The following is a 15,492-nucleotide window of genomic DNA, read 5'->3' on the forward strand; positions in this document are numbered from 1 at the left end:
TAAAAAAACTGATATTGATAAACTAAGCAATATCTATAATTACATTCTGTCTTACGAAAATTAATATGTACTATAATTTTCTAATATTAGACTTTCTGACTATAAATACTATAATTTCAAAAAATTTAAATATTCATATTTGGCGCCACTTTGTACGTAACCATAATAACAATCAAGAGCTGGTTATCAACAACAAAAAATATAATAAACAGAAACGTGTGTATTTCTGACATAAATCAAACATCAACATAATCAATGTCATAATGAATTTGTATAAAATTAAAAATTAAATAAAGTTAAAATATTGTACTTACATAACTAGATAATTTTAATAAGTTAAGTTTTAATGTTTTGTAAATTTGAAAATTTAATGGATTAACCTCATGTTGTAAGTTTTTATACTAGTTTTATACAATGCTATTTAATTTTAATTTCATTGTATTTACTGATACCATATTTTAGCATATCCTGAAGAAGCAAATAAATTTTGCGAAAGCTAGAAAAAGAACAAAGAGTTTCACTTTCCTGCCCTATTAATGACTGCAACCCCAAAATAAAACTTTATTTTACATAACGTGTCAGTCAATAATACCTAACTACTTTATATATATATATATATATATATATATATATATATATATATATATATATATATATATATATATATACTAATCCGTCACTTCAATAAACCAGCACGTCCAATAATCCACCAATCTTTGCCCGCGTCTCCTCCGCTCTTTCCTACATCACATGCGTTATGCGCTTCGTCGCGTCAAAGAGTCAAATCTCAAAATTTATCAGCTGTACTACGTACATATTCAGCCGCTGTTTTAAGTAAGAATATTGTAGTTAAAAATGTTAAGTGAAGGGAAACACAAGACCCTAGCTTTGAAAGATAAATTCGACATTATAAAGAAATCAGAACGTGGAGAAAACATATGCAAATTGGCAAAAAGAAATCACTTGGACATGCTACAAAACATGATCTTAAGAAAAAATAACAAAACATAGTGCACCACGTGAAGACGATGGAATCTGGAGTAGAAAAGCATAAAGCATTAGGAGTTAATGAATGTCCAAAGATGTTAAACGATCTATACATGTGGTTCATGCAAGAGAGTTATAAATAAATACATTCTTATGCAAGCGCATCAGATCGTAAATTGAGTAAAGATAGAATCACATATATGCCGTGGTCAAATGTTACTGGAATACACAAATAGGATTTGTTAGTGATCGGTACAGCTAAACATTTCATATTTTTCAAAAGCATTTATTTGCTAGTCTGCTACAAGAACCAATTTAAAAGTTGGGTCACGAGAGAGTTATTTACCAAACGGTTTTATAAAGATTTTGTCTCATAAGTTTATGAAAAAATCCAACATGCCCATAAAAGCTTTATTCATACTTAACAATGCTTCAGGTCACCCAAATGAACAAGAACTTAGATAAAGTGATGGGAATATCTAAACCATCTTTCTGCCACCAAATTATCCGACTTCTCTATTCTTTCTATTCTCTCCGACCTGACTTAATCCAATCATGGAGAAAGCTATGACCTACATTTAATGCACAAGAAACAGAAAAATGTGATACTGAAGATAATCTACCTATTGCCAATTGGTTTCAAAATTTATCAGAAAGAGTATTAGAAACAATTGATTTAAACTACAGTTAATATTTAATTAGTTAAATGTGAGGTTTGTTACAGTTACAAACATACGTTGTACAATTTCCTGTATGAAATGTCTTATTTTATTTATTATAAATTTTTCCACCCAATCCGTTAATCCTAAAATTCCAATAATCTGGCACCCTCTAGTTTTTAATCGTGCCGGATTAGTGAAAATCTATTATATATATAAACGAGCCCAGACACATATAAATTAAGCAAAAACAATATGCACAACAATAATTATTGACCGACAGGCCAATCATTATAACGCGGACATATTCAAGATAAAGTTGTTGGCTACTAAAAATTACCACCAAAATTTATAGCCTTATTCTTCAAACCACAGATAATGTAAGATATACCCCATTAAATCACAATAAAACTTTAATATATCAAGATACACAATTCTATTAGCGAAGATACCTTACCTCGTTAATAGACTTTCTTAACAAATTCTTAAAAAAAACTCTTAAAAGTGGATGCACCTGTTAAGCTTCGAACAATACACGCCTTACCAACAAGATAATCGTAACTGAGACAGTTAACCCTTAGACAAAATAAATATCAATGTTGCCAGAGTACAATACAAATATATGTATTTCCTTATATTTTCTGAAAATCTTAATATTTCGTATTTTTGTAAAAGTGGCCAATCACTGAGTGGCCAACAACTGTACCCGTTACCCTAGTAAGTACATTAAGTGAAATTATTCTAAATGTGCATATTTTTTCTGAATCTTTTCAGACTTAATGATTCTGTACGAAACTATTTAAGACAGATATTTTTTAAATCAAGGACTGAAATATTATATAGACAGATGACAATTCAGAAAAGAATATATCACCTGTTTACATTAGATATTAAGTGGTACTAAAAATATCGTTACAATTATGGTTATTTTTTATAAGTAAATCAATATAACCATATTTGAACAATTAATTTTTCATACAAAAAACAGTTCTCACTTTCTTTGTGTTACAACTCTTTCAACAAAACAAAATAATTGATGAAAATAATGCAACACAAAATTAGTATATTTTGTTTAATTTTTTATCCGTATCTATCAAATTCATGACCGGTCATAATATTATTTGTATATCCGTTTTTTCCCTCGTTCCTAAGCTGATTCATCAATTCGTTGGTATTTCTTTTTACAGGATTATCATCATTAGTTGTACGCTGGTGAACTGGAGTAATCTTAACTTTCTTGCTTGATTTGAAATGCGTATAGGTTCCATATCCGAACACTCCGATTGAAGCAACCAGAAATAGCCACTTCATTATGTGAGCCATTTTTAGTAGTATAAAAATATTCGAGATTTTTGTAAACAGTGGACCCTCTAAGTCTAAAGCCTGAAAAATTTTAATTATTATTTATATAGTTAACTGTAAATAAATATTTTAGAATACGTATACTTGAGTTTTTAATTACGTAACCTTCGCGTTTCTTCACTCACTCGTTTGAGGGAAGTTTTCCCTCAACTCGCCAATCCATTTACGAGCGTGACGAGTCATTCGCAGAGTGATTGCCCGTATAAGCAATCCCTTACTTACTGACCAACGGCTAGAAGCGGATGAGTTAGTAAGTGGTAGAGCACTCTTTTGTCCTAGAGTTGGGAAACTGGCTCCTACGGCGTAAGGATTTAGAAGGCAAAAATAAATCACTAGATGAAAGATCCATATAGATATCTCTTGTACATCTTTGATGGATACAGGTTTGACAGTTAAGACTATTGATATTGTATGTATATTGGAGTGCAAGGTTCGACAGGGGAGGAACAAAGAAACAAAACTATGGGGCTTTCCAGGTCGTTAAAATGTCAAATACACGAGCACCAAATATATTACTCTTGAAATACAGAAGATCAACATAATCATGACGACGGAATAATTTTAAATAAACGAATAAAAAAGATTGTTTTATATTTTGTTCAAATATTTGAGAGAATTATGCTGATCCAATTGGATTTATTCTCCGCAAAAATCAACATGATCCAAATATATGCATCTACAGCACATAAATCAGACGAAGTAATAGAGGCTTTTCATTACGATTAAAGAAATTCTAAGTAATTTAAAAACGTAACACTACTTATGGGTAACTTTTAGCAGTAGCATTCTTCAAATTACCACACAGAACGCTGTACATATGGCGATTTCCCGAGGACATGCCAGAAAATTCCCATAAGAAATCAGAATCAGATTGACTAAAATTTAATAAACAAAAGATTAAAAAACTTATCGGTAAAAACATCAGTAAAAATCTACCCTGGTGCAGATATTAAGTCAAACGGTAAATAAGTTTTATCTAAAATTTAAAAAAATCAACAGACGTTATAATCCTATAAGATATGTTCTTTAACAACTAAGGGATAATGACACCAAACAAGAAATATGGGAATATTTGAACATCTAAGTCAGCAGTAGTTAAAATGTTGAAACAGAAATAAACCACTTAGAAAACATTAGAAGATAAATATTAAACCAATACCTATGGCCTTAGAAAAGAAAAAATCATTGATGACCGACAGTATGTTACAGCTGAGGGTCTGAGGAAAAGAATCCAAGGGGAAAGCATACAGTATTAGCATTAGCGTCTAAACAGAGAGATAAGAAAAGCTGTCAGAGAAGCTGAAAACAGAATATTGGAAGACCAGTGCGGAAAAAAATCGAGATGTAAGAACGTAAACACGATTTGTTTAATCTCCACAAAAATATTAAAGAAGCAACAGGACCCTGTAAATCAAAAAGACTGGGACACTTAACATACGCTCAAGAAAATCCAATAATTGATATTGAAGAAATAAAAACAACATGGATGAACTATGTGACAACAATATTTGAAGAAAGTAGAAATGTCACTACCACTCGAAATAAAAATGATGATACTGGACCACCTATTTTCGAAGCGGAAGTAGAACCTGCTATAAACAGTATTAAGGAGGGAAAACCGTACGGGATAAAGGACTTCTATACATAATTTTTGAAAATTATGGACAAATACGCAGAAAAAAGGATTACTTCCTCCATAATACGAAAAATGCCAAAGTGAAAAAATATTACAACAGTAGTCAACCCAATATTCTTCAAAATATATTCAGAGTACATTATTAACCTAGCTCTAACTGATATAGACGAGAAAATATTTATAAATAGAAAATGACTAAAGAACATAAGACACGCTGATGAGACTGTTATTGTTGCAGACAATTTGGAGGATTTGCAGATGCTTGTGCCCAGGGTAGTAGGAGTAAGTAGCTAGTTTAGGCTTGTTACATAAAAAATGAAATATATGGTTATAAGCAAAACTAAGATAACACCGGGAAAATTATTAGTTTTAGGTATATCTTAAAAAAATTAATTGTCTAAATCAATGCTGTTAAATTTTACTTATCACTATTATGACTTGTTTGATGAAACTAGCACCTTAACGTAAACTAATTTTATGGATATAACAGTAAATAATATATTTTAGTTAGCAATGCCTTAGAACTATAACCTGAAGATCATTATGTGCTCCTACTAGGAGAGCCACACAGTCAAAAGTTTGAATTACCAGTTTATTTCACAACTAAAATATTTAAAAAGGTTTCTATTTTTTTTTCATCCTCTTTTTTGGGTATTGTATCTAGATTAAGACGTTGGTAGCCTTCATGAAAATTTGCGATATTTTTTTGGATCTTATGCGCCATGTAACAATTGATTTGCTGATAAATCAGTCCATTCACGAATGTTTACGAGCCGTAACTATTTCATCTTACAAACTCCTCTACAGTAATTTTAACACTTCCTCACCCTGCAACTTCTGTAAAATATCCTATGGTTAAGCATCTATTGGAATATTAATTTTAACTCCAGTTGAGTTAAGCTCTAAGTTTGTAGTGTTCTCTAATTGTTCATTATTGTCATTGTTTTACTCTACCACTAAATCTTCATTTTCCGTTGATACGGCTGTGCCACTGATCTAACTCTCATAAATCTCACTTGGGATGTATCCGTCATTCATTTGAAGGAACTGAGCTAAAAGACAAGATTTCATCAATTGTATTAACTTTTCCCCACAACCGTAAAAGTTTTCTCTTAGTTCCCATATCTATATCTTTTAGAAGCCATTAGTCAAATATTGAAAAACCCAATATTATTATTTTATAAATATCAGTAACTTATTCTTTCAGACTAAAATTTTAAAACGGTTACAATATGATAACACACTTAATATTCAGTAAATCATGCAAACTGTAACGTACCACTGCTGTAAAGTGCATCTTTGAAGTTTAAAGTTTAAAGTTTGAAAGTATTTGACTCACTGAATAATAATTTCCATACATAGTTACGCCATACTGTCAATAATAATGCACTGTAGGCCACCCACAAAAAAAATTGTTCTTACAGAGACAGTAGACTATAATATACATAGTCTTGAGTCTTAAGTAAGACGACAGTGGCCGTCATTTCCTACGACACGCTGTATTAATCGACGACCAGGCCCGTTTTGTCAGTGAACGGAACTTAACACCTTGACTGCGGCGGTTAAATACTTAATATACTTGTTCTTGCGTCACATGCCCCCGGAGATACGTTATGGTCTATTCTGTCTGTGCGTCACATGCCCCCTAAGGCATGTGTGTACATGTAAATACTTCATGCCCTCTAGTACACAGAAGTATAACTTTTCCATATATTACATACAGAAAACTATTATAGAAGTATTAATCTACTTTCCTCTCAAACACGGCCATGCCGCAAAACATCCGGTGTAGCACAGACAGGATAAAATGGATAAAATTAAAGATGTTTAATAGTTGACGACAGCCTCTACATGGCTTTCGTCGTTTTCTTCCAGGTCCTTCAGGTTTGGTAAAAGTGTGCACTCTTTTTTTTAAGTGGTTTTTCTTCAGGTGAAGATTGAGTTGCTGTCTGCTCATTCTCCATATCGAGTTCATCAGCCTGTTCGTTATCCATTTCGTGTTCTATTTCTGTCCGTATAAACTGTTGTTCGTTTTATATATATATATTTAGGGATTCTACAGTATTCACTGCCTTCCCTCGCTCAACCGTTTCCATCTCTCTCTGTTGTTCCATTCTCCATCGTTTAGTCCTCTCTTACTCATGGCGTCATCTACTTCGTTCCTCCAGGATTTTCGGGGTCGTCCTCTTTTCCTCCTTCCTATGGGGCTTCATTCGGTTATTCTTTTTATCCATCTGCTGTCGCTAGCTCTTCTTACATGTCCATACCACTTTAGTCTTTTTTGTTCTATATATGTTAGTATGTCTGTTTCTATTGATGTTCTTTGCTTTATTTCGTCATTACTTCTCCTATCCATTCTTGTTACTCTGCAGCATCTTCGCAGGCATTCCATCTCTGTTGCTATTATCTTACTGCTGTTTTTCTTGTTTATGATCCAATTTTCGGCCCCATATGTCATAATACTTCGCACTAATGTTTTATAAATCTGCGTTTTTGTCTTCATATTTAGGTGTCTATCCCACCATACTGAGTTAAGTTGTCGGATTGCTGTTCTTGTTTGTCCTAATCTTTGTGTAATTTCTTCCTCTGTTGTTGCCTTTTTCGTGATTATAAACCCCAGGTATTTGAATTTGTCCTTTCCTTTGATTGTTACGTTGTCATCAATCTGTAGATCTTCTATGTCTTCTTCACTTGTAGATAGGTACTCTGTTTTCGCGAGGTTAATATCTAGGCCAGCCTTGGTATATTCTTCTTGTAGTTTCTTCATCATGTAGCTGAGGTCGTCTTGGTCTTGTGCAATCAGTACTTGATCGTCTGCAAAACTTAACGTATATAGGTATTCGTTCCGTACCGGTACTCCCTTCGTTTTCATTATTAAAATTTTCATGACTTTCAATCAACCCTGTATTATATAATTCATTTAAAATAGTATTTGTTTTAGAATTTTTCAAAACTCTCCAAAGTTTTTATGGTCACTGATTGTTTGCTCATTTGCAACTTCTATCACCTTTTGTTTCACTATATCAACCATATATCTTGTCCTTTTCGACATTTTAACAAGTACTGCTCACACTTCAATGAACTACAATCAACTAAAACTGAATATATACAGCGACAAGCACCAACGAGTTGAAACGAATAGCAATGACATATGCCTCCCGGGGTCTGTGACGCACAGTAACAATAAAATTCTGTTCCCGTGCGGCACGTGTCTCTGGGGGCATGTCTCATATTACCGACATCAGTAGCGAGAATTAAAAATTTGCTATAGATAGCTATTTGTTACAAACAAATCGATGTACACATACCATTTTTATCGCTACCGCAAGATGCGAAGGTTTGACCGATTTTACTACAGCACAGTTGAAAAATTACGCACATGCCCCTGGGGATACGTGACGCAGTCAAGGTGTTAAGGGCATAAAAGCTCTCACCTAAATAAAACGGAAAATATTTGTGGCGAGGGGGGCTAGAAACACAACAAAAAATTTGGACGGAGTATTCATGAATTCCCTATGCTCCTTCTTCTTCTTCTTATGGTACCTAGCCGTTACGGATGTTGGACACTAACATGGCTATTTTGACTTTATTGACTTCTACTTTAAAAATTCTCATAGTGGTCTCGGCATCGAGTTAGAATCTATGAAGAGGGCATCACGTAACTAAAAACGACCTCACTTCGGCCATATTATTATGATCGTTTTGACAGATCGTGTATGATTGTTTACGTTTGTTGTTTTTCGAATATTTTTAGTTTTATAATACTTTTATAAAAACTGTAATATTATATTGTGATATAATGTGCATAATAATGGTTTCTTGTTCTCAACGTAGTTGCAGCAGCAGAAGCAATGTTAATAAAAAATCTTTAGGAATAACGTTCCACAGGTGAGTATACAAATATGTAAACAAAGTAATGGCCCGTACTTCAGAAAATAAATTAATAGTATTCATAAAAAATCTTACAAGTAAGGTAGATCGTGCTATTCTTGAGAATACTCTTCATCCTAAATATCTTAAAATTTCTTATTAACTACTGCAACATAATTATTTTTATTTCTACACAGTATTTCCATTCCAGGGAGGCGAAAGAAAACTGGATGTCAACAAAATGTCTAGAAATCGAACAACTTCAGGAAAAATACGACACCCTTAATATTCATAAAAAAGTAAAAGAAATGACAGGTAGAACCTTGTTCTCCACCATCCACAGATAATCGAATAAATGAAAAAGGCCCAGAAATAACCAAAGAAGAAGTGATTCACGCAGTAAAATTTCAGAATGATGGAAAAGCCACCGGTCCAGATAATATCAATGTCGAAATACTAAAACTATTGCACTATTCAATAAGATATATGTACACATGTAAAATACCAACAGACTGGCTAAAATCAACATTCGTAGCATTACCAAAAAAATCGAATTTCTCACAATGCGATGATTATCGAATATTAAGCTTGATGTCTCATGTCCTTAAAACTTTTCTCAGAATTATCCATACACGAATTTACAAGAAGTGCAAGTTCCAGATGAGTGACACTCAATTAATCAGCATAGACAACATCAGATATGCTGATGATACCGTCTTAATAACAAGCAAGAACTACAAAATATAATAAATGCGGTAGTTCACTACAGAGAAATGTTTGTTTTACATCTAAACGTTTCCAAAATTAAAACTTTAGTATTTTCAAAGACACCAATAAAGGTACAGGTGTATGCCAAGGGTCAAATAATAGAACCGGTAAATTCCATAAAATATTTGGGAGCAAATATCAATAGTCAGTGTAATCCAAAACAAGAAATCCTATCAAGAATCGAACAAGCAAGGAAAACATTCATGAGCATGAAAACATTTTTTAGAAGATTAGACCTTAGTCTACAGCTTAGAATCCGAATGATCAGATGTTACGTTTTTTCTGTCTTACTGTATAGCTGTGAAAGTTGGACAATGGACTCTGAAATAGAAAAAAGAATATATGCCTTTGAGATGTATATATACAGACGAATGTTGAGAATTCCATGGGTACAAAGAATTACTAATGTTGAGGTACTTCGTCGCATGTGTAAACAAAAAGAATTACTAAGAATTATCAAAGAGAGGAAAATGCAATACTTGGGTCATGTGTTGAGAGGCGAAAGATATGAATTACTTCAAGTTATACTGGAAGGAAAAGTACAGGGCAAAAGATCAGTAGGATCACGCCAGAACTCGTGGCTGAAAGACCTGAAGAGATGGTTCGACCGCTCATCCGCAGAAATCTTTCGCGCATCTTTTCGATCCCCATCTTAAATTCCGTCAATTGTTTCTACTGTTCATTTAAATTTGAACCAAACAGTAGAAGTTGGTGATTTGTGATATAGGTTGTTGGTTAACTAATAATTTTCCCATAGTTATTCTATTTTTCTTATAACTTAGCTTTTTGATGTTAAAATCAAGCCCAAATATATATATATATATATATATATATATATATATATATATATATATATATATATATATATATATATATATATATATATATATATATATATATATATATATATATGTAAATAATTTTTTCTTTTTGGGTGTGGTAGTCAATAAAAAATAGAGCTTTGCTAAGGCGTACTATTTATTCTGAATCCAAGCTTTCGGTGGTTTTTTGCCACCTTTATCAAGGTCTACAAAGAAAATTACTATGTTGTAACAAACTGAATGGTGCCAAAAAGGCTGTAAAAAACTATAAAAAACTTACCCGAATGTAAGATTCGTGGCATAAACAACAACGTTAAATAACATGATAAAACTGAGGTTGCAACTAAACTTAAAAATGTTACTGTTAAAAAACACTTTAAAAATGACTAAAAACGTTAAAAGTTAAAAACAAAATGAAGGACGACATGTTAAAACAGTCGTCGTTGTAGGCTTGATTTCAGTCACATTTCACGAGCAGAAAGAGAAAGTGAGTGGATAATTATTGTTTAAATAGTTTGGAGAAAATACAAAAAACAACTTTGAAAATAACGTCTAACAGAATACTGTTAGTGAATTTTTAGTACTGCCAACTGTATTACCAACTGCTGTATTGATGACAACGTAACAATCAAAGGAAACAACAACAGTTGGTAATACAGTTGGCAGTACTAAAAATTCACTAACAGTATTCTGTTAGACGTTATTTTCAAAGTTGTTTTTTGTATTTTCTCCAAACTATTTAAACAATAATTATCCACTCACTTTCTCTTTCTGCTCGTGAAATGTGACTGAAATCAAGCCTACAACGACGACTGTTTTAACATGTCGTCCTTCATTTTGTTTTTAACTTTTAACGTTTTTAGTAATTTTTAAAGTGTTTTTTAACAGTATCATTTTTAAGTTTAGTTGCAACCTCAGTTTTATCATGTTATTTAACGTTGTTGTTTATGCCACGAATCTTACATTCGGGTAAGTTTTTTATAGTTTTTTACAGCCTTTTTGGCACCATTCAGTTTGTTACAACATAGTAATTTTCTTTGTAGACCTTGATAAAGGTGGCAAAAAACCACCGAAAGCTTGGATTCAGAATAAATAGTACGCCTTAGCAAAGCTCTATTTTTTATTGACTACCACACCCAAAAAGAAAAAAGTATTTACATATATTTTTTCCAAACTAGTCAAAAAACTTTGGACTACTTTTTCTTATATATATATATATATATATATATATATATATATATATATATATATATATACCATGGCGTCGTCTACTTCATTCCTCCAGAATTTTTGGGGTCATCCTCTTTTCTTCCTTTCTATGGGGCTCCATTGGGTTATTGTCTTTATCCATCTGCTGTCGCTAGTTCTTCTTACATGTCTATACCACTTTAGTCTTTTTTGTTCTATATATGTTAGTATGTCTATTTCTATTGATGTTATTTGCTTTATTTCGTCATTACTTCTCCTATCCATTCTTGTTACTCTGCAGCATCTTCGCAGGCATTCCATCCCTATTGCTACTATCTTACTGCTGTTTTTCTTGTTTGTGATCCAATTTTCAGCCCCATATGTCATAATACTTCGCACTAATGTTTTATAAATCTGTGTTTTTGTCTTCATATTTAGGTGTCTATCCCACCACACTGAGTTAAGTTGTCGGATTGCTGTTCTTGTTTGTCCTAATCTTTGTGTAATTTCTTCCTCTGTTGTTGCTTTTTTCGTGATTATAAACCCCAAGTATTTGAATTTATCCTTTCCTTTGATTGTTACGTTGTCATCTATCTTTAGATCTTCTATGTCTTCTTCACTTGTAGATAGGTACTCTGTTTTCGCGAGGTTAATATCTAGGCCAGCCTTGGTATATTCTTCTTGTAGTTTCTTCATCATGTAGCTGAGGTCTTGGTCTTGTGCAATCACTACTTGATCGTCTGCAAAGCTTAACGTATATAGGTATTCATTCCGTACCGGTACTCCCATGCCTTTGCGCATTTTCTTTTCCCTGTAGTCAAGGTTTTCTCTGTATAGTATATTTTGAATAGAGTTGGAGATATGGAACAACCTTGCAGGAGCCCCTTTGTTGTGGTGAAGTCTCCTATGATTCTTGTTCCCACTTGAATGGACACTTTATTTACTTTATACAGAGCTTTTGTAGGTTCTATGAGTTCCGTCTGTATTTCTAATTTGAACATTGCCTCCCATAGTTCTGACCTTGGTATAGAGTCATACGCATTTCTCAGGTCCACAAATACCAAATGTATATCTCTATTTTTTGCTTTTTTCTTTTCCAACAGTTGTTCCAGTGTGTATATGTGGTCTATGCATAATTTTCCTGCCGTGAAGCTTGCCTGATCCTCCCCGATTTTGCTTTTTGTCGCTTGCTCTATCTTTTCTCGCAGTATCTTCCCATATAATATATATATATACAGTGATGAGTGCCTTACCACCCGGCAAAATAGCGGAAAGGATAGAAGACAGATTAAGTTGTGAGATAGTATGAGATAAAGCTAGTTCTTGACGTGGCTATTTCACTTCAATCATAATTATACGGATAACCTCGAAAATATTTTATTTTAATAATTTCTGATGTTAGAATAAATGATTGAATAAATTAAGATATATTATAGTAAAAAACATTAATTATTAGCGATTTTAAATTATAAATCTTTAAGTTTATTTTATAATAAAAATAACTTAACTTGAAATATTTGATTACACTAAAGGTAGGTATGTTTAATCCGAAAACAATTATTGTGTGTAGAATTGGCGTAATAGTTAGAGACGTGGTCTAGTGACAAGAAGATTGGAGGTTCAATTCACACCAAGGATAAAATTTTTGTTTTATTCAATAAAAAAATAATAGAAAATATGATACATATTAGGTAAAAAGTTTTCGAAAAACTCATTATTTACAATTTATTCTTATTCCAATGTTAAAAAATAGAAATACAAAATAATTCAAATTTAATTTCAGTTTTACAGTCTTCAGTTGTGATTGCAAAATAATCCGGTTAAGACTATTTAATGCCAAATTCATCACTAAATTCTCAGTGTTAATATAAATTCCTCTGTACAGGTAATGATTTTCAAAACAATTAACAACATTGTAATGGATGCGCGCGAACAGCTGCCTGCTTTACAGCTAACCAAATCATCAAGCCATCAAAAATAATAACATACCGAGAAGTGTTTTTGCACGGTAAACAGAAACTTTTTATTGAAAAAACAATTCGTGAAAATGGTTTTAACGGTCGAGGAAAAAGTGCAAATTGTTGTCTGGCATGTGAATGGATTGTCAGACAACCTGATTAGACAACAATTTGTAAATATGTTTCCAAATAGGCCGGCTCCAGCACGATCAAAAATTCAGTCTATTATATGAATGCTCGGTATTGGTCTCGAGGAAATCCTCGTCAGATTTATGTCGCTCGTACCCAGCGTCCTCGAAAAGTAAATGTTTGGGGAGGCATAATAGGGAATCATGTCATTGGTCCATTTTTTATAGACGGTATGTTGACTGGGCGGAAATACTTGGAACTTCTGCAAAATCAAATTGTCCCAGCCCTTCTTAATTTACCAATACCTTTCGATTCCATATGGTTTCAACACGATGGTTGTCCCGCACATAATTCTCGCATCGTCAGTGAATATCTCAGTGTGACTTTTCCTAATCGATTGATTAGTGGCCACGGAGATATTTTTTGGCCTGCGAGATCACCTGATCTTCCACCTTGTGATTTTTTTATGTGGGGATATATCAAGTCCAAGCTATATGGAATTGAAGACTATAGGCCTAATTCTGTCCAAGAATTAAGAGAAAAGATCTCTGATTCAATGAGAGGTATTAGTCCAGAAACATTAACTAATGTTAGACGAAACTTTTATAATAGATTGGGTTATTGTTCTGCTGCTAAAGGAGGCTTATTCGAACATTTATTGTAAATACATTTCATTAGAATAATTTTTTTTATTTTTATAGAATTTCTACCTATTTAAATATTTTTGGAAGTACATTTATTTAGAACGTTCTTTTATGTTTGAAGAATTATTACTTTATTTTCGAAAGTACGACATTGTTTTTTCAATAAGATTTTCATGTTTTACTATAAATACTTCTAATAAAAACTGAAATAAATGTCTAGTGATTTAAAGCAAAACGATATAAGATCTGCATAATTTCAAATTTTTAAAAAAGTAAAACCTTCATGTGGGATTTGAACCCTGACCGCCTGCATGAGAACATCGTGACTTGAACTCTGATCCATCAAACTTTTATATTTCTTTAGTGACAGTTTGGGTTATTGTTCTGCTGCTAATAAAGGCTCATTTGAACATATTGTAAATACGTTTATTTACAATATTTTTTTTAATTTTGTAGAATTTTTACTTATTTAAACATTCTTTAAACGTTCTTTTAATTTTGAAGAATTTTTACTTTATTTTCGAAAGTACGACGATACTTTTTTTTTCAATAAGATATTTGTGTTTAACTTTAAACACTTCTAATATTAGTAACGACTGACATAAATGTTAAGCGATTCAAAGCAAAACGATCTCTGTATAATTTCAAATTATTAAAAAAAAAAAAAGAAAACCACATGTGGGTTTTGAACTATAATCATCTGCGACGTCTATGTCGAGTTCTTACCGTTATTCCGTGACAAGAGTGTATGAAATCCTCACATCATAGTAGAAATTATTCTTGATTAATAATTTAAAACTTTAGATTAAATAATTACTATTAATTAAATTATTTTATTCACATTTTTGCTTTATTGTGGTCAATCAGTTTTTACTTTCTGTGAAATTAAAAAATGGAAATACGTCACACATACGTTACACATAATAATTATGACAGAGGTGATTTAGCTCGAAGCTAACGTCTAAAGGTGTGAGACTATCGATAATGGTCATGTAAATTATAGGTTTCTACATATTATTTCCCACCTCTACGAGTTTCATCTCTTTTTATTTCACAAGGTAACTGTGTTTTCTATCTCTTACGTTAAAAAGCCGGGTGGTAAGACACTCATCACTGTATATATATATATATATATATATATATATATATATTATATATATTATATATATATATATAAATATATATATATATATATATATATATATATATATATATATATATATATATATATATATATATATATATTATACACACTTGAGTGCAAAAAAATTGACTCAAAATTATTTTGCGAAAGTACATCTCCTGTTTCAATCTAAAAGGTGTAAATTTAATAATATTTATTCTACAATTATTATCCTCATTATTGAGTTTGAAAAAAGTTTTGGTTTTTGGTAAATCGGGTGATGTATTATAAATAAATAATGCAACACGTAGATAGGGGGTCAGAATTTGACTCATTGAAATCGACAC

General features: G+C 32.0%; 1 protein-coding gene across 1 annotated transcript in view; it reads right to left on the reverse strand.

The window, feature by feature from the left end:
* Positions 1 to 680: 680 nt before the first annotated feature.
* Positions 681 to 15,492, reverse strand: part of LOC140439785 (sensory neuron membrane protein 1-like) — a 126,854-nt gene continuing 112,042 nt past the window's right edge. The window contains exon 8 of the mRNA XM_072529924.1: positions 681 to 3,029. Coding sequence (XP_072386025.1) covers positions 2,727 to 3,029 — 303 coding nt within the window. The 3' untranslated portion in view covers positions 681 to 2,726. The remainder of the gene's footprint in view (positions 3,030 to 15,492) is intronic.

The sequence above is a fragment of the Diabrotica undecimpunctata genome, chromosome 4 (assembly GCF_040954645.1).
Source record: "Diabrotica undecimpunctata isolate CICGRU chromosome 4, icDiaUnde3, whole genome shotgun sequence".
NCBI classification, from domain to species: Eukaryota; Metazoa; Arthropoda; class Insecta; order Coleoptera; family Chrysomelidae; genus Diabrotica; species Diabrotica undecimpunctata.